The following is a 17,775-nucleotide window of genomic DNA, read 5'->3' as shown; positions in this document are numbered from 1 at the left end:
GTTCAGTGCAGAGCTTTTTGGCAGAAGCCTCGTGGTGGGCACTTTAATCTGACTGTAGCTGAAGCCTGCAGTTTGACAAATCATACTTTTCCATGCTTCATAAAGCAGGCAGCCTCAGCTATGACTGAAACTGCTACTGAAAGTTTAGGTTCAGGTGTGAAGCCACTGTACTGCACACATCTGACAGTTCTAGAAATTACACTTAAAATGCAAACTATGTGTGTACCTCATCAACGCCAGCTGTGACACTGTGCTACATACATCAAGTCATTCAAGTTCATCTAAGCACTTGTCAGTTTAAGTCCATGTGGTTCAAAAACAAAACGAAACTTGACTCATCCAAACATAATTTTTATTTGTCAAATTCTGCAGCGTACTGAGAAGCTGCATTTGGTACAGTATGTTGTGCCGTTTGCGTTCAAATGGTAAGAGGCATGTATAAGTTCAGTGTAACAATTTGAATTGTTTGTACAGTCCCACTATGTAACAGAGCAATAAAGCAGAGTTTGGGTTGCTTCATATGTTACATACAGTAAATAAAGTCAATATCTGTCAACATGTCTATCAGCAAAACAAACAGGAACAACAGGTTAAAGCAGAAACTGCAGTGAACTTGATTCTTGGTCACTGGTGTGTGCGCTCGGTAATGTTTGTTTTGTGTGTGCAGGAATGTAAATTTAAAGTGTGTGTTGCCTCAGTCGTCCACAGCGATGTTGCGGAACAGATAGGCCATGGACTCTCCATTGTGGATTCGGCGGATGGCCTCAGCCAGGATCATACTGACATCAACAGTTTTGATCTTTGGACACTGCAGCTTCTGTACCTCATGAGGCACCGTGTTGGTCACCACCACCTGGAGGGACAATACAACAGACAAAGTTAATTCGTTTCAACCTTCTTCCATGACAATGAGGACTTTGCTGCCCTGAGTCTAGGCTCTCAGGCAGCCACTTCTCAAGCTAAAACTGGCAAATTATAAGACCAACTGTGGGGGTTCTTCTTAACCTAACTCTCTGCACCTTTATGAACCTGTAAATCTAATTATGAGCATTTGATTGGTGGAGCTGGGTGAGGTAGTACATACTGGGCCTGGGCGGTAAAACAACTGCAATAGTGTATCGTAAATTGTCACTTTATTAACAGCAATCTGAAAACAGTTCAATAAAATGTACAACAGATTCATTTAAATGCATTAATGCAAATGGTCATGAAATCACATAAAAAATACACCCTGGTTCATAAACAGCCTGTCATATCCCTTGATAATGGAGAATGCAACAAGTGACATGCAAACAGCCAATCACAGGTGTGTCGTTCAGTTGCCCCGTCGACTTTGTGTCACAACAACAGAAACAGCATAGAAAGCAAAAGTGAGCGCAGAAAGTGAGGAAATTGTTAATGAAAAATGACAGGTTAGCTTGCCAGTAATTATATGTAGCAAGGTGAGGCTACTCTTTTACCCATAATATTTATTTTTCACATAAATGTATTTTTGATTGTGTTTGTATTGTTGTGTTAACAGTACAATTGTTTCCAATGTGCCTTGATAAATAAAGTGGTTAAATTCAACCTCTATTAATGATCCTTTATTAATGATGTCATTAAAAATGACCAATAATTACTGTTATCGACTGAAATGAAACAATTTATTGTGACAAATCCTTCAGCTATATTACCCAGCACTAGTCGGTATCTTGGGAATAATCTATGCATGACAAATGCCACATGGAATGATATTATCATATAACTGTGCATGTAAATCATTTATTTAATGTCAAAATCTTCCCTCTCACAATAGGATTTCCCAATAATTAAAGCCATTCTTCACACTGTGTCTTGCCAATTCAGTGGTCAGGAGGCTGAATTCAGGGAAAACAATCCTTTAACCTCTTGAAAGGGTTTATAATAAATTAACACCAACAAAAGTCAAGACATAAGTCTGCAAGCTCATCACACTGTTTAACTTTAAGTCTATCTGTCATCGGGAAAAAAGTGCAAAAAAATGTGGCATTTGTCTTATGACTGATGCTTTTTGAATTTCTTTTTTTTACGTCTTACATGCTTTTTCTTGCTGCACCTCTCCTTGATACATTAATCAAGACACTTGATGAATGGCATGCATAAAGCATCTTACAAAATCAACATGAATCATCACAACTGGCACACAAAACCAACCTCACCCATTGCTTAAGAAAAAGTCAAAAGATATTTGCAGGGGTGATTAATTATATTATTAATTACTTGAGGAAGGCTGATCTGATCTGCAGTATGTAAGTATGCATGTTTACAAAATGTATTAATTAGAGTTGTTTAGTTAAAGTAGTTATAGGTCAACCTTGTTTGATATATTCAAACACATTTGACATAGCCTACATTTTTCATGCATCTTTGACGTCAGTGATAAGATGACACACATAAGTTTGTTATCCACACATGATTTCACCTCATCGATAGCAGACTCCTCTATTAGTCTTGGTGCGTCTGCAGACAGCAGGCCATGTGTAGCCATGATGTAGATCTTGTAGGCTCCCCTCTCCTTCAGGATCTCTGCTGCTGCAACAAAGTCCTCCACATCATCTATGATGTCATCCTGAGAAAGTGACCACAGGGTGAGGCTTTAGAATAAATGTACATAGATTAGGATCGATGGAAAACTGCTGAATGTTTTATAGTCTATGTATATTTATCATGCAAAATAAGCTAGTTTTTTTAACTTCTCTTCTTGTCATTATCTGTGATCTTTAAAAACCTAATATTTCTTCTTACACCCACCAAGTAGCAGTTGTTGCGTGCTCAGAATGACTCTGTGTTACACTGTGCATTTGACAAACAAACACTTTGAACTTGATGGAAAGCTAAATGTCAGCATTTAGTTTTCTATGATTTGGGTCAACATGAAAAGGAAGTGGCATGACTAACGTGTAGTATTCCTGGTGATTACCACAAAAAAATTTTAAAAAATAAAAAAAAACACCAGAAAAATGCTGGGTCTTGCTGTGATATTAAGTGGTAATCTCCACCTTTTGAGAAACATCAGCAGTCAATTTACAGAATCCCACAAATATAAAACATCTAACAAAGGCCACATGGAAAATTATCTGTCACACAAGTTTGTATATAAGCAACCCCCCAACTAAGTTAACTTAATAATTAATATGTAAAACTCTCACTCTACACTGTACAATATCTTTCCAGTACAGACATTGTGTAAGATCCCATGTTTGGATGAGGAATGAATGAATGTTTTAAGTAAAAGTAAACCACATAAAAGCTTGAGGTCTTACAACAATGATGGCGATTCGGCCTCCTACATCTCCGACAACAGTGATTGGTGGCTTCTCCTTTGCCATCATCACTGAAAGAAACAGATGGGGGAATGTTACTTTCCAGAAAATAACTACCGTCTTTGCCGTGAAGCTCAATCGGGAACGGATTCTTGAGGTGAAGCAAAGTTAGAGGAGATTTGGTGAAAAGGGATTTGGTTAAAAACCTGCAAACATCATGCAAGACAGCTCTACCCCAACAAGCTTCCAGCTACCACAGCACCAGTCCAATAACTGCAGGCCTTTGAAGACCATCTGAGGGACAAATTTGTGCTGCCAATAAATCAAAACAAGAGACTTAAGGCTTACATGATGCAGCAACATGTGACTTTTGGTATAGTGGTAGATGGACAAGTGGGTGTAGAACTGAGCCTCTTTTAGAAACCACAGACCAGGATCGATCATTATTTGTAATCAATCAAACACTATTTTAAACAGTTACATTACTGATGTGACTTAAACAATAACTCTTCTCAAAGCTTATCCAAAATTAAAACCTATATAGTGTGACATGTGTGTTCAAATGTTTAAAGTGCTTGAAGGGATTTCAAATTATAATCGATCCAGATATAGGACCCACCGCATCCGAGTTGTATCCCCCCCCCCCCCCCCGGACATACAGAGGCCCTGACCATTAACCAGTTACCTTCTTCAAAACAATAGCAAGGCACATTCAGAAGTCGGTTCCCAAATCCATCACAAGACCATCCAGCAAGGCCTTTGTGCAAAATGTTTGCATGGTCAAGGATTTCCAGGTCAGCAAGGGAGCTGAGAAATTAGAATCTAAATAGTTTTCTCAAAACTAAATAAAGTCAAGCAGTTTCAGAGCCCACAACTCAAAACTTATCGAGCGAAAAGATGCAAATAGAAAACAGGCAGAATTTTGAAAAATATCTTAAATGTCAGGTAAGGAAGGATATTATTTGGCATGATTATGTTCATGTTAAGCAATTATTGAACTACAATCTCTAGTTCATAATTAATAGTCTGACAAGCTACATGTGATTTTATAACCTAAATATAGTAGGAGGGTTAATTAGTTTTAGTCATTATAAATAATGTTGCTCAATTTCAGACTGCTTGGTGTCTCTACTGGGTCTTTACTCTCTGTATTTAACGGCCTGAGGATTTCACATCTGTGGCGATTGAGATAACAAAAGTCATGTCATTCCCATTTCTCTCTCCAGGAATAATTTGTACTTTCACAAGAACCAGAATAATTTCAACTGAGAGGATGTGAGACTGAGGGCTTCCAATAAATATCACTGAGATGTCAGGAAAACAATTTTCATCTAATGATCCAGATATGCCTCAGTGGATCAGGACGGTGCAGCTCCCTGCTATTAAAACAACTTCATGTATTTTCCCTTGGCAAACGTAAATCACAAACAGACACTATGGGTCCTCGACATAGCTGGTTGATCTGCTGTCCTCACATGTAGAGTGGACAAACCTGGGTCAGACCACTGACTGTATAAAGAGATGAACGGCATGACAGCTCCCCAAAACATCTCTATCGGTCATAACCCTCGACCCCTCCATGTTAGTAGATAGGCCATCTAAAAACTCATGGTTTCTGCTATTTTAGGCCATTCTTATCACGTGGATGTACAGCTGCAATTCCAACAAAGCTGGGACACCGCATAAAGCATAAATAAAAACAAGCTGCAAAGATTTTCATTTTTTTGACTGATATTCAATTGAATGCAGTACAAAGGGAAGACATTTCATGTTCAAACAGTTCTTCTTTGTTTTTTGTGAATAGAAAGTGTGAAGTTAAGACTCTACCATGCAAAGCAAAAGCCAGATATCAATAACATTCAGAAATGCTGCCAACTTCTCTGAGCACATCTGAGATGGACTGACGAAAAGTGGAAAAGTGTGCTGTGGACTGACAAGTCTACATTTCAGACTGTTCAGAAATCATGGAGGATGTGTTCACTGGGCTAAGGAGGAAAAGGACCATCCAGATTCTTACCAGCACAAATTTCAAAAGCCAGCATCTATGATGGTTTAGGGGTGTGTTAGTGCCTCGTGCATACAGGATTTAGAGCTACAAGTCTTTTTCATCCCTGCTTATTTCACAAGACAATGTCAGGACACATTCTGCATGTGTTAAAACTGCATGGCTTCGTAGTAAAAGAGTTTTGGTACTAGAATAACCTGTGCGCAGTCCAGACCTGTCTCCCATCGACAATATGTTACTCTGTTTGAACATTAAATATTGTGTCTTTGTACTGTATTCAAACATTACATTTTGTTTTTATTTTACACAACGTCCCAACTTTCCTGGAACTGGGGTTGTATGTTCAAATTTTCATTTTCCCAACCAGTTTGGTTCTTATCCTGATTAGTTTGGTTTTAATTATATATTTGATGCTATAGAAAGCATGTTTCACATCATGACTAACAGCTGAGCTCCGCGACTGTATAGGTGGGACCTCAATACCGCGGACACACCCTGATCACTACTGCACAGACTCTGACTCCAAGTGACGTCACCAGCACCAAGATGGCAGCACTCATGTCTGGGACATTCTGTCTTTTTTTCACACAGTGGGAGGATGTGGATACAAGTAATCAATCTTTATCTCTCTACAGGTCAGAAGTGTTCCAGTTTTTATTTTGTTCATTACACATAATTTAAATGTGTATTCCTGTTATTGAAAAGTCAAAGTGCTGGTTGAGAGAACACAGCTGGGAAAAAGTGATGCATGCCCTAAATTCCTTTAAACCTCAGCGGTGATGTTGGGGTCAGCGTGTGAAATGCCTTACGTCAATAAGGATGCCATCAATATTCAAGACAGCTTTGATTTAGCTCCAGGAAGAAGCCAAAAATAAAATGGGCTGACAGATTTGCTGCACTGGGAGGAGACATAAACCAACTTGAACTTGTGATGCAATGAAATACTGATAGGATAAATAACAACTTTTCCATATTTTATTGTCCATTTAGGCCTATGCTTCTTGATTTGTGGCACTTATATTTTAGATTTTTCTAATTCCTATCTTTTTTGTTACGCACCAAACACCAGAGCAAAGTCCTCATACATGTAAACCTAATTGGCAATAAACCTAATTCTGATATTTAGATTCTACGTGGTGTGGGGCAATTACTCTCCTTTTGCTGCACAAATTGTTTTCAAAAACAGCTGTTTATCACATTTTGTCCAGCTTAGTTTATATTACTGTTAGCAAAGTTATTTAGTTTTGGGGTTTTTCCCTAGGAGGGCACAGAAATATAATTAACAGCAATCCTAGGACCTTTGTCGCTTTAATTCCCAAATATCCAGTCATGAAATGAAGTGGAAGCCCTCAGTAATTCATTCTGTCAATTCATGCAGTCAAGCATAAACAGGAAGGTCAAGCATTATGATCATACTTGGGAGCTCTATCCCAGGGAAAGGGACATGATGTCTGCCGCCTGCGTTTGCAAAAGATAGGATGGTAAAGAAAATATTAATGCACAATTAAGACATACAACAAACAGACAAAACATTACAAAGCAATTAGAAATGTCCAAAACATCCAAATCCCATCATTTTTCTGTGGAGAAGGAGGTTCTAAATCCCCAAGCAGCTGTGTTCAGCGATAAGAAGCGTTTCTGTACCATGAATTGACATTTCACATAATCAGTGCATGTGTAAAGGCAGAGAGGGAGACGGCTGGAATGAGTGTGATTCAGCATCTGCTGGAGAGAAGACAGAGATGGCTGGCATAAAGCACATTTCTGAGCCGGCGAGCAGGAGCAGGAGGATGGTAAATTCAGCTGAAAAAGAGAGCAGACTGGACAAGATGAGATGAGGAGGGAATAAATCTAGCTGAGAAAGAAAAAGGAGCCAATGTCAGTCACTGCCTGCGGTATTTCGCAGCTGGCTACAACAAGGCCTGAGGGAGAGCTGACCTGAAACATGCTGAGAAAACTGTGTGTGTGACTGCAGGGTCGGTATGGCCGTTACTCTTGTCTTAAGCTGACCATTTTAGGCAGCCTTAAGAGAAACTGTGAGCTGAGGTCAGCCCTGCTACTGGTCCTTACTCTGAGGTATTTGGATCTTTTAAGAACAAGACAGAAAATTAAAAGCAAAACAAGCTGTTTGGGAGTTCTTATGTCCAACAAAACTTTGCTTTATGATTTCCGTGTGGCTAAAGACATCAGCAGAATGTACCTTAGCATTCATTCTTCTCACAGTAAGGTAACCACACCAGCGTTGCCATGGACATAGGCTTTGTACGGTGTTCAGGCATACTCCAGTTACATCATTAGCCCAGTGCCTGCACCATCTTACTGTGTTACTTAGTCTAATGATGGATGCTAGAACTATAACCTCATAGCGTCTCCTCCGTACAGCAGCCACAGCCGAGCTGCAGCACAGAGTAGCAGGAGTCAGATTTCATATAGGCTAATCACAGCCTGACATGAGATTACTTGACAACTGGATGTGGTTGTACAAACTGAAATCTATTGGCGAGACAAGAAGTGAAGCATTGTGTTACTGAGGTGTGGCCAGGCATGAAAGTGAGTAATCTGTTGTTCAGTACATTACCATGAAGGCATTAACTTGTGCTATTTGTCAAAACTAAGGCTAACTTGGCTAAACCAAGCTAATCTTGTCATGGAACTAACATTAACAACCCGCATGTGATTGAAGCCACTGTGGCTAGAAGTGGTAGTATTTTTTCATTAAAACCACAAAATTTAATGTAAAAAATAAAATAAAATCTAAAGCCAAATCTCCTCCTTCTTCCTTTTTAACTGGTTAACTACTCACTGGAAATCCACCTGTGAAAATGTAAACAAAGGCTGATTTACGACTGGGTAACACGCTTTAAGAATAACTGTATAGAAATAGCCAATCTTCTCGTTTGCTTACGTAGGTCATATAGAGGTATCGCTATCAAAATGAGACTGTTTCATAACTGGTAAAAACTCAATGTGGTTGCTTAAACTTTAGTGTTACTTCACAACTCATCTGTAGACATCAGCTATAGCTGTTAGGAACAGTGTGAGTTGAACTTAGTGAAGAACCAACAAAGTAAGGGGAAGTTGGGGGGGACTTTAAAGATCAAAGTGCTATAATGGTACAGACACTGAGCGTCATCACTCATATCTTTTCTTGTAAAATGTCCAGTGAAACCAGTAACTTTACTGTTGTAAAGGCTTTGTTACCATTAGGAAAAATTCTTTACCGTGGCAGCTCTACACCACACTTGAAATTCAAGTCAACTAACGCCCTTGTTGGAACCTGAGCTCTCCACATCACACAGCTAAAGCACAACTGTCTGTCTGTTACTAGTTTTATGAAACCTTGACATTACGGAGGTCATTTCAAAGGAAGGATTTCTGCCTGCAAAGGAAATGGCATTAACAATTTATAACATCCCTACAGTTGTATTCCAGTCTACGGCTGTCTTTATGCTAACTTAATGCTTGTGCACAATGAAATTTTAAACAATTACCCTCTTCGGATGAAGGTGAGTATATGGCTTTCATATCTTGCACACATGACCTGCACTATGAAATAAACAGACTGTTCTAACATTCTGGGGAGAAACAGTTTGTGATTGATCAGAGCAAACACAAAAAGCAACCTTGTTTATATTTACCACAATAGCAGTGGACCACACAATCAGTCATAAAACCGATTTGTTCTCAGTAATGTCAAAACAAATATCTATAAATGTCACAAGTTAAAGAAAAAGAGAAACAGAAGCTGGTATGCTTGTATTGTTGTGCATCTTACATGGCAGCTCCAGGCCGGTGTGTCCTGTGGTGGTGCGGGACAAAGGGGGAGAGTGTCGACCGTCTGCCATGTCCGACTCTGAGTGATGGGCCTCCCCGTGCATCACTGCCAACCCGAGTCGCAGCCTCTCAGCGTAGGACTGAGCTCTGAGACGGGCAGACACACAGGCACACATGAGTCAGAAAGACTGACAAAACATACAAACAAATACGCAGGCAAAAAAGAGAGGAAAGAAGCTCCCACAGAAGCTCGAACATACCTACCTACAAAGACATAAATCAGTAACATGAAAAGACAAAATAATAACAGTGTAACACTTTAAAAAGAAATTATGACATTAGCAGAAGGGAAGCACACGTGTAAATCAGAGAATGAAACAAGAGAGCTTGTCGCAGGTTTTCCCGTTACCTCTTGGCAGCTGAAGGGGACTTTGCAACAATGATGGCATTCCTGTAGTCTGGGATCTGAGGACAGAGAAATATTCTTTTCAGGGATGACATATAAAGCAACCTTTGATCTTACATAAAAATAAATATTGCTGAACTATAAATTATTTCCAAAACTCATTCTGTGTGTACACTTGTATGACACTGGGACACCACCCTGTCCACTGCCCAGTGTAATGCTGTCTCACCTCCTCTTGTATGTACTGGATGAGGAATGGAGAAGCTCTCAGGTTGTCAACAGGGAAGCTGAAGAAGCCCTGGATTTCTTTCTGATGCAGGTCCATTGTGATGATGTGAGTCAGTCCTACAACAACACAAGCACGAGATTTAAATAAACATACACAATAAAAATAGCTATAAGTAACGTTGTGCACTATTTAATACCTCCCCTGGTCAGTGCCTCACACATAAATAATGCAATCAGACTGGCACTCTGTGTAATTTATACCCAGCTGCAAGTGGCTGATAACTTTGTTATGTGCTACTAGAGCTTGAGATAAACCTGAAGATGAGATGAAACTAAAAAGACTGATCAAACTACACATAAAGATTGTTTCCACTAGTGGACTGCAATGGGATTGTGCCCCCATGCAAATCTATGGGTGGGAGTGGGTGGTCAAACAGTTCACTGCAGGTTTTAGCAACATATGAGGTGGAAAAGAAGTTTAAAGTGGATTGCGAAGCAAATCTAACATTTGTGAGGCTGCCCCCTTAAAGTCAACTTAACTTTTTGTTGGTGCCAAGAGTCTTGGTCAACCAATTTTCATTTATTTGTTAGTTGCAGGAAAAAAAACCCACCTCAAATTCCATTTGGGAGCTGCACCTTGGAGCAGCGCCTCAGGATTGTTGCAACACAGACCCTTTTTTCTGGCGTACTGCTGCTAACTGTACAGTAGCTGCCATTAGCAAGTTAGCTCATTCGTACAGGGATACAGCCTCTGAGGTCAATGGAGGCCAGCTGACCAGGGGCAAATTTGGTACATGTGGGTTAAGCATGCCTGCACACCTGCTTTGTCCCTGTGGGACAGGAGAAGACAGGATCCATGGTGCTCTATTATTGTGCCCAAGTGAATTACCAGAGTTTTCGTAGGAGTGGACATAAATATTACAGGAGCAGGCTGTAATAGCCAGAAATTAACAAAACATTTCCATAGACTTGCACAGATTTTATAGCCTTTGACAGTCAGGAAGGAGTGTTAACCTTATGACACTACACGACACACTGAATGACTTAAATTTTGACATTAGACAACCTTGTAAATCACACAAGAACGCCAACTGTTAATGTTCTTGTACCAAAACAAACATGGATGGAAAATGACAGCTTGTATTGTTTATACATACCAACATTTTTGCTGAAAAGGCCAAAATGGAGGGGAAAAAAACTAAAGTTTGGATGAGATGTTGGATAGGGAGCCTGCTTAGCCTACAAAGCAATTTGGGGATTAGTGGACCTTACACAACAAAGCTAACTTCAGGTAGACCTGTTTATTTACAGGTATGTTTCCCTCGGACAGCATACAAGGGACATGAGTCACTGATGTCAGTTGCAAATATCTTTATGAGAATAACTGGCAATGACTATATTTGAAGGTTTAAGAATAGAAACGTTACATGTGACAGACTACATGATTGAATCTGCTGGCTATCAACACCGAGTAACCCAGACTGAGGCAGACCAGATCCAACTTGGTTAATCTGACTTTAATCTGTGCATTCATTCAGTGGAAATAAATAATAAATCAATAAGGAAAAATAAAAGAAATCAAAGCACACAGTCTGTACCAGCTTTAGCCAACATGGATGCTAGCAGCTTGCAAACGATGGATCCTCTCTTCCTCATCTTGCACTGCTTGCTGTACGGAAAGTAGGGAATGACCCCAATGATGTTCTTGGCACAGGATGTCTTCAGGGCATAAGCCATGACCAGCAGCTCCATGATGGCGGTGTTGACATCTCTGAGAAACAACACATCAAGTAGACGATATCAGATATCACAACCCACAGAAGCATTGTGCTGGTGCACAATTAGTCTGAGCCTGTGGTTGTCCACAGACGATGCAAAAAGGCACAAAAGGAAAAGCTGATGGGGACTGATGAGTCAGCATCGTAATGTTTGTTCACAATATCATCATGTCATAAACTGCTGTAAATAAAGAAAACAATGTCCTGTTTTCAACCCCATTGTTTTCACATGGCCTGTTATTGGACTCCACCAACCGGCTTTTCCTCTGAGTCCAAAGCCAAAAATAACCTCGAGAGTTAGACTATGGTAATATAATTGAAGCTTGATCGGCTGCAACATAAGAAACACACAGCTAACTGCACAACTAAATATGACCTAGATAGACATTCTGTTCAGGAAAAACTCTTGGAAGTAAGAAAGGATTTGCTGACAGGAAATCTTTATCCCACTGGCTGGAAATCAAAACTGTTACTGCAGTGATATTCTGATGCACGACCATGATGGTTGTTATTTTGATGACTAGGACAGTTTCACTACTTTAGAACGTCGAAGAGCTGGTGGTGTAACAGAACACTGTATGTAGCCATTTTGTCTTTCACGGCTTGTTGAAACCAGAGACCCCAGACAGGCAGGTCGGTCAGTTGCCTACTGGATCTGCACACACTCAATAAAGGAAGCTCCACCCACTGAACTCGAGGTAAATAACTGATTAACGAGAACAAACAGAAGACCCAACTGGTGAAAGTGAAAGTGACATATTAAGTGTTGCCTTTCATTTTTAACATGCTGCAAAGGTAAACTTTATTTGACCTCAAACAGCCCAGGCAAATGGATTCTGCTATGGGATTCTGCAACATGAAAGACACTTAAGATGTGTTTTGACTTGTTGCAGTTAATTTCACAGTAAAAAAAAATGCAGTGTACTGGCACAGCTACTAGGAATGTAATGATTGATATAAATTGTGCAAATGCTTTGCTTGTCACAGACTCTTTGTCATATGGGTGTAATCATAAGAAGATTCTTAAAAGCAGGTTAAAAGTGCTCAGTCTATTACAGTCGTTTGTCATGTAAATGATGCTTTTTCTATGTAAAACTGAGGTGACAGATAAAATAATAAAATAATTCTTGAATATGACAGACATTAGGAAATGGTATTTGCATGTGTAAATTGGTAAATGGAAAAAAAAAGATCCCAAATTCCATAAATAAAACCAGAATGCAATGATTTGCAGAAACCTTCTCAAACTATATTCAGTTGAATACAGTATAAAGAGTTAAAGTTATTTAATGCTGAAACTGATTCATTAAAATAATTATTTAATTATTAACTTCACTGTTTTTTGTTTGTTTGTTTTTTTTTTAATACACACTCATTCTGAATTTAGTGCCTGCAACATGTTTCAAAAACATTTGGACAGGGGCATGTTCACCACTGGAGTTTTTCTTTTAACAACACTTCGCTCTCATTTTAGCTGCTCTGACCTCCATCAACTCCCAAGAGAAATATCAAGGCCTTCAGCTTGCTGGATGTTCAGTTTTCCTCGCCATTAAGTTGCTAACGTTATCAGTTCGACAGTGGGTTTATCAGAGCTTTTATTTATTTTATTTTTTTTGGAAAAAGCTGCCTGCTGCAGCTGGAAATAAGGGTGATGACAACACTGAACTTAATGTTCAAGTTACAGGCTGTAAATTGATAAGGCAAAAAGATGCTCAAAAAAAAAAAACAGTCACAGAGTTGGGTGACAGTTGGGTGACTGGCCATCACATTTCACAGTGATATAATTCTTTGTTAAAATAAAACATTATGGCACCAAGAGTCTCTTTCTGTCTCACCTGGGAATGGTCTGAATGATGAAGATGTCTTGACCACGGACAGACTCTTTCACATCCACTCTAGTTTCTGAAAACAAAAGAAAAAAAGACCAATCATTGTGGGTTCAATAACCGCAAAGTCAAATGAGATGATAGCTCATTATCATTATCTATCTATGGGCTATCATTAGCCCATAGCTCATTTATCCGTGATGTTCCATGTGGAACTGAGGGACTTGGGGATATTCACTAGCCTTACCTGAGTTTGACTCTTGATAAACCACCGACTTGCCCAACTCCACACCCAAGCGTCTGGAGACCAAACAGACCACAGAGTTAAAAACGTAAACTGGTTAACAATGTAAACTTTCTAGCTTGTATTAAACTACTGACTTTATTATAGTGACCAGCAGCTTGTCTACTGTTCAGCCAGGAGAATCAACTAAACAACAAAATGGAGGAAATTACTTGTTGACTGTAAGAAAATAAAACCATGCCAATTTTATAATGAACAATTTACCTAAGTAATCTGAAAAGTTGAAATGTTTAGACAATTGATTAGTCAATCAATACAAAAATCTGTCAATATTTTTGTACTCAATTCATCATATTTTTTCTGCAAAAACACTCTGTAGTTCAAGTTCTCAAATGTGAGGATCTGCTACTTTTGTTTTTATTTATTGTAAATTGTATTTCGAACTGTTGATCAGACAAAAAAAAAAAAAAAATTAGAAGATGTCAGTTTGGACTCAGAGATATTGTGATGGTAAATTTTTTTCCACTTTTTTGACAATTAATACACCAATCGAATGGATTAATTGAAAAAGTAATCATCAGACTGATTAATAATGAAAATAATTGTTATATAACTTGGAAAACTGTGCAACCTGTACCATGCAAACCTTACACAAAATGTATCGTATCCACCATGAAAAGCAGTGAACTAATGTAACTGTTATGGTAATTTATTCATGGGAGTGATTTGGGAGAAAATGCGTAGGGCATTAAGTTTTTTAATTTTTGTTAGGTTCAGCAGTGTAATTTGCAAAAACACTGTAAATCTATTACCAGGTAAGTTGACAGCAATATCAGCATGTAGTACAGAACAGTCCAGTAGCACCAAGTCAAACTCTAAACAAGCCCAGGCATTACGATTAAAGCTGTGCCTTGGGCAGAAAATCATGCTGTTAATTTACAACCAAACTGCCACATAATTGTGGCAATTATGGAAGAATGAACTCGATGGCTCTATAAAACACACCGCAGATGACTGAGGGCTTGGCTTAGTGACAGTGGGAGGCTCTGCTGATACAGGTAGACATTTGTCTAACAAGAGATAAACCCTGTCTGCAGCCTAATAAACTGCTTTTTATTAATCATATTAAGTAAATTACCTGATTCTAAAAAATAAAAATGAGTTCAGTTCTAGGCATATTTACACACAGCCTGGTCAGCACGTGCACCTCAAAGTTTTATTGAGTACAGTATTCATTAGCATTTTCGGTGTCCTCATGTTGTTATTTAACCTTTGCTCCACAAGAAAACTCGACTTGGCTCCAGAATAGCAACATAATCCCCCTAATAATGTTCTGTAATGTTGGCAAACAGTAAAAACTGAGAAAGCTAAGCTGTTTTTCATTGTGTGAGCAATGCAACTTCTATTTGGCTGTCAGTCAAGTCTGCAGGGCTGGGAAAAAACATGGCTGCTCCCTGAGATCAGCAGCCCAACAGCAAGAGAAGAAACTGGTGTTTGCAGAGAACTCAAGTCAGTCAGTCCACTGATAAATCAATCAGTCAGTTAGTCCATCTGTCAATGTATTCATATACTCTACATGATTCTTCCTATTGTTTTAATTGTATGTTCTTAGCTGGTTTCACTAGTTTTACTACTGAGCCAATACCCATTGAAATGCCCCATGAATCACTGTCGGGTTGCCACAGTAACATCCAGTGTACAGTTTGCATGCCCTGCTTACTCCCTTGACAGAGCAGTGTCTGCACAGTAACCTCCTTTGATCACAAATATTCTCCCTGACAGGTCCTCTGAATCTCCCATGCCAAGAGAAAACCCCAGATTAATATCTAATAATCTTCACTGTGCTGCGGATGTGCAAAGTATGCCTTTCATCTCTGTTTAGGCTTTTATAGTAAGTGATGATTAAGGGAAAAAAAAACTTTACAGGTTCAGTAGGGTCAGGTTCAGGTGATCAATACTTTGACAGCTTGACATAATGTCTACTGAAGTTATTAGATTTTTCAACTAATATTAGTTATTAGTTGAAGCAATATTTTCACAGTATTTTGTACCAACATTCAGTGTCTTAAAGTGGAAAAGCCACTGAAATAGCAGCTGGAACATCAAAGAACACTAACCTCTAAAGGTGGTTAAATAGCAGGGTTTACATCACACCGTTAAATACAAAGAAGTGACACCTATCCTAGAACAGTGCATGTGACTGTCTGGGCGATATACAATATTTAGGACAATGCCGGCAAAGCAATATATCAGTCTAACCTACAAAACCTACAAAACCCACATATCAAGAGCTTTGTTTCAAATTGTAAGTGACAAACTCAAAGTATGGTGCATTTAAGATCGGACAAATAATACATGTAATACAGTCTGACCAATATTATTGGTCCGATATTGGCCTAGCACAGCTATATCAGCCTATATTTGTATTGGCCTATATAGAGAGTTTGATATTTATCCAGCTATGTGAGTCCTTATCCATTACTGTGTACATTAGCCAATTAATATCATCTATAATAATAACTGTGTTGTGAAATTATTATGAATTCTTAGGCAAATGTGTTATAAATGCTTAAATATACAGTATAAGATCTTTGACTAACGTTATTAGAAGAACTAGATGAACATTTGAAAAGTCTGAGCTTTTTCTGGTATTTGCCATAAGTAGCAGGTAATTACTGGTTATCGGTATTAGCTGAAAAAAAAAATCATATCACGTGTCCCTAATAAGTTAAAGGTTTGATCATCCCCTCTGCAGTGGTTTACAATAACACTGGGATGAGTTACTTAATGATTGCCACACTAAACTATACAGTGTGTGTCTGTTTTATTGCCTAAGTGAACTTAATTAAATTCAAAACAACACACACCCACTGGCCTCTTGGCACCTGCAGCTGTGACTCCCAGGTCTGACTGTCAGGACTCAGGACGGGCAACAAACACAAGCCTTCAACATGACACGCATTCACTGACATTAACTGTGATGGTAATGTGTAGTTAAACACCACTTACTCTGTGATCTTCTTGGCTAGCTCGGTGCAGGCGGTGGTGGAGTTGGCAGAAAAAACACGGTAGCCACTTCTTGAAATATTCATTTTGGTGTAACCATAGGACAACTTCGGAGACTGAGAGACCAGAGACCTGTGACCCCCAAAACGCCTGATGGGCATGTTTCTGTGGCGTCAACGTGATGTTTGAATACGCTCCCCCCCCCAAAAAAAACGTCCGTTGTTTCCACACTAGAATCTAAACTCTGGATGGTTTACACTTCTACCGTGCATCCTACGTCAAGTAAGAAAATACAGAGCTCACTGGGGCCGTGTAACTCAACACTGTACATAAACTAAAACAACAAAGAGCACATGCTCCACATGAAACGTGGGAGCAATACTCGTGTTGCTGATAGCGAGTCAACAACCTCCTTCACATCGACCAGCAGCTCCACAGAAACCCCGCCGGGTCTACCAATAAATCGACAGCAGATGTGTTTCCATGCGGCTCACTGAGTCTTTATCGTCTCCAGGACGCACACAACCGTTTATGTCATGTACACGAACTGAACTGTCACTAAAACTTGTTGGACACTGCTACGGTGTGATAAATTCAAAACTCCGCCGGTAGCATTCAAATGTAGCTGCTGTAAACTTTGTAGCAATGCGGTCGCAGCAGGAGAAAAAACGCCACGAGCACACGTTCATTGGCTGGACGAGAGGGAGGGAGTGACGGCGAAGAGAACCAATCGGAGACTAGATTGAGGGCGTGAACGACATCATTTTGACCAGTCAGCGCGTGGAATTCCTATGACCTAATATTAAAGCGCAACGACCAAAAAATGGGGTGGGAAAGCTTTTTTGCGTTAGATTTATGGGATCTTGTCTAGAAAGGAACCCCAGACCCGCGAAAGATCTCGCGAGAGAGAATTTTTTCATAAATCTTATTTATTTTATTTTACTTTTTTGCTCCCTAACCCCAACTAAGTATTTTCTCTCTCCAATCCTCCTAAGATTTTAACCACACCATTGTCACTTTACATGTAATTAGTTTGAACAGGTTGCACAACGAAGAAACGGCGCGGTCAAATCTCGCGAGAGTTTCACAAATCAAGGTTTTCCTTTTTCACACCGTTAATTTATGGGCAACAAGCAAAAAACTGTGAAAAAAAAACTGGACTGCAAGAAAATCCTGCATTAATGCAACTATTACAAGGCAAATAACAATAGTAGACTACTCACT

At 39.3% G+C, this 17,775-nt stretch overlaps 1 protein-coding gene across 2 annotated transcripts; it reads right to left on the bottom strand.

Moving 5' to 3' along the window:
• Window positions 1-330: 330 nt before the first annotated feature.
• On the bottom strand, window positions 331-17,136 carry LOC146330145 (phosphoribosyl pyrophosphate synthase-associated protein 1-like). Of its 2 annotated transcripts, XM_084715633.1 has the most exons (11): window positions 16,555-17,136; window positions 13,549-13,601; window positions 13,311-13,377; window positions 11,296-11,468; window positions 9,699-9,814; window positions 9,473-9,528; window positions 9,065-9,210; window positions 6,706-6,747; window positions 3,285-3,355; window positions 2,444-2,590; window positions 331-853 (listed from the first exon to the last, which is right to left on the bottom strand). In XM_084715633.1, exons 1-11 carry the CDS (start codon window positions 16,710-16,712, stop codon window positions 695-697), a joined length of 1,188 nt encoding a protein of 395 aa, XP_084571759.1. In that variant the 5' UTR covers window positions 16,713-17,136; the 3' UTR covers window positions 331-694. The 2 variants fall into 2 exon arrangements, with proteins under 2 accessions (XP_084571759.1, XP_084571761.1); XM_084715635.1 differs by lacking the exon at window positions 6,706-6,747 and having other exon boundaries at window positions 16,555-17,135.
• Between the last annotated feature and the right edge of the window lie 639 nt (window positions 17,137-17,775).

This window comes from Lutjanus erythropterus, chromosome 3 (assembly GCF_056507025.1).
Source record: "Lutjanus erythropterus isolate fLutEry1 chromosome 3, fLutEry1.hap2, whole genome shotgun sequence".
In the NCBI taxonomy this organism is placed as follows: Eukaryota; Metazoa; Chordata; class Actinopteri; order Lutjaniformes; family Lutjanidae; genus Lutjanus; species Lutjanus erythropterus.
The sequence above is the reverse complement of the archived record's forward strand: the minus strand, read 5'-3'. Positions and strand labels throughout refer to the sequence as shown.

Bases quoted from the DNA above. Each gene is read 5' to 3' on its own strand.
- LOC146330145 (XM_084715633.1), bottom strand. From the start codon at position 16,712: ATGCCCATCAGGCGTTTTGGGGGTCACAGGTCTCTGGTCTCTCAGTCT. The intron at 13,378-13,548 runs GTAAGGCTAGTG...TTTTGTTTTCAG, and splicing joins TTATCAAGAGTCAAACTCAG to AAACTAGAGTGGATGTGAAA. The intron at 9,529-9,698 runs GTGAGACAGCAT...CTCTGTCCTCAG, and splicing joins TCCAGTACATACAAGAGGAG to ATCCCAGACTACAGGAATGC.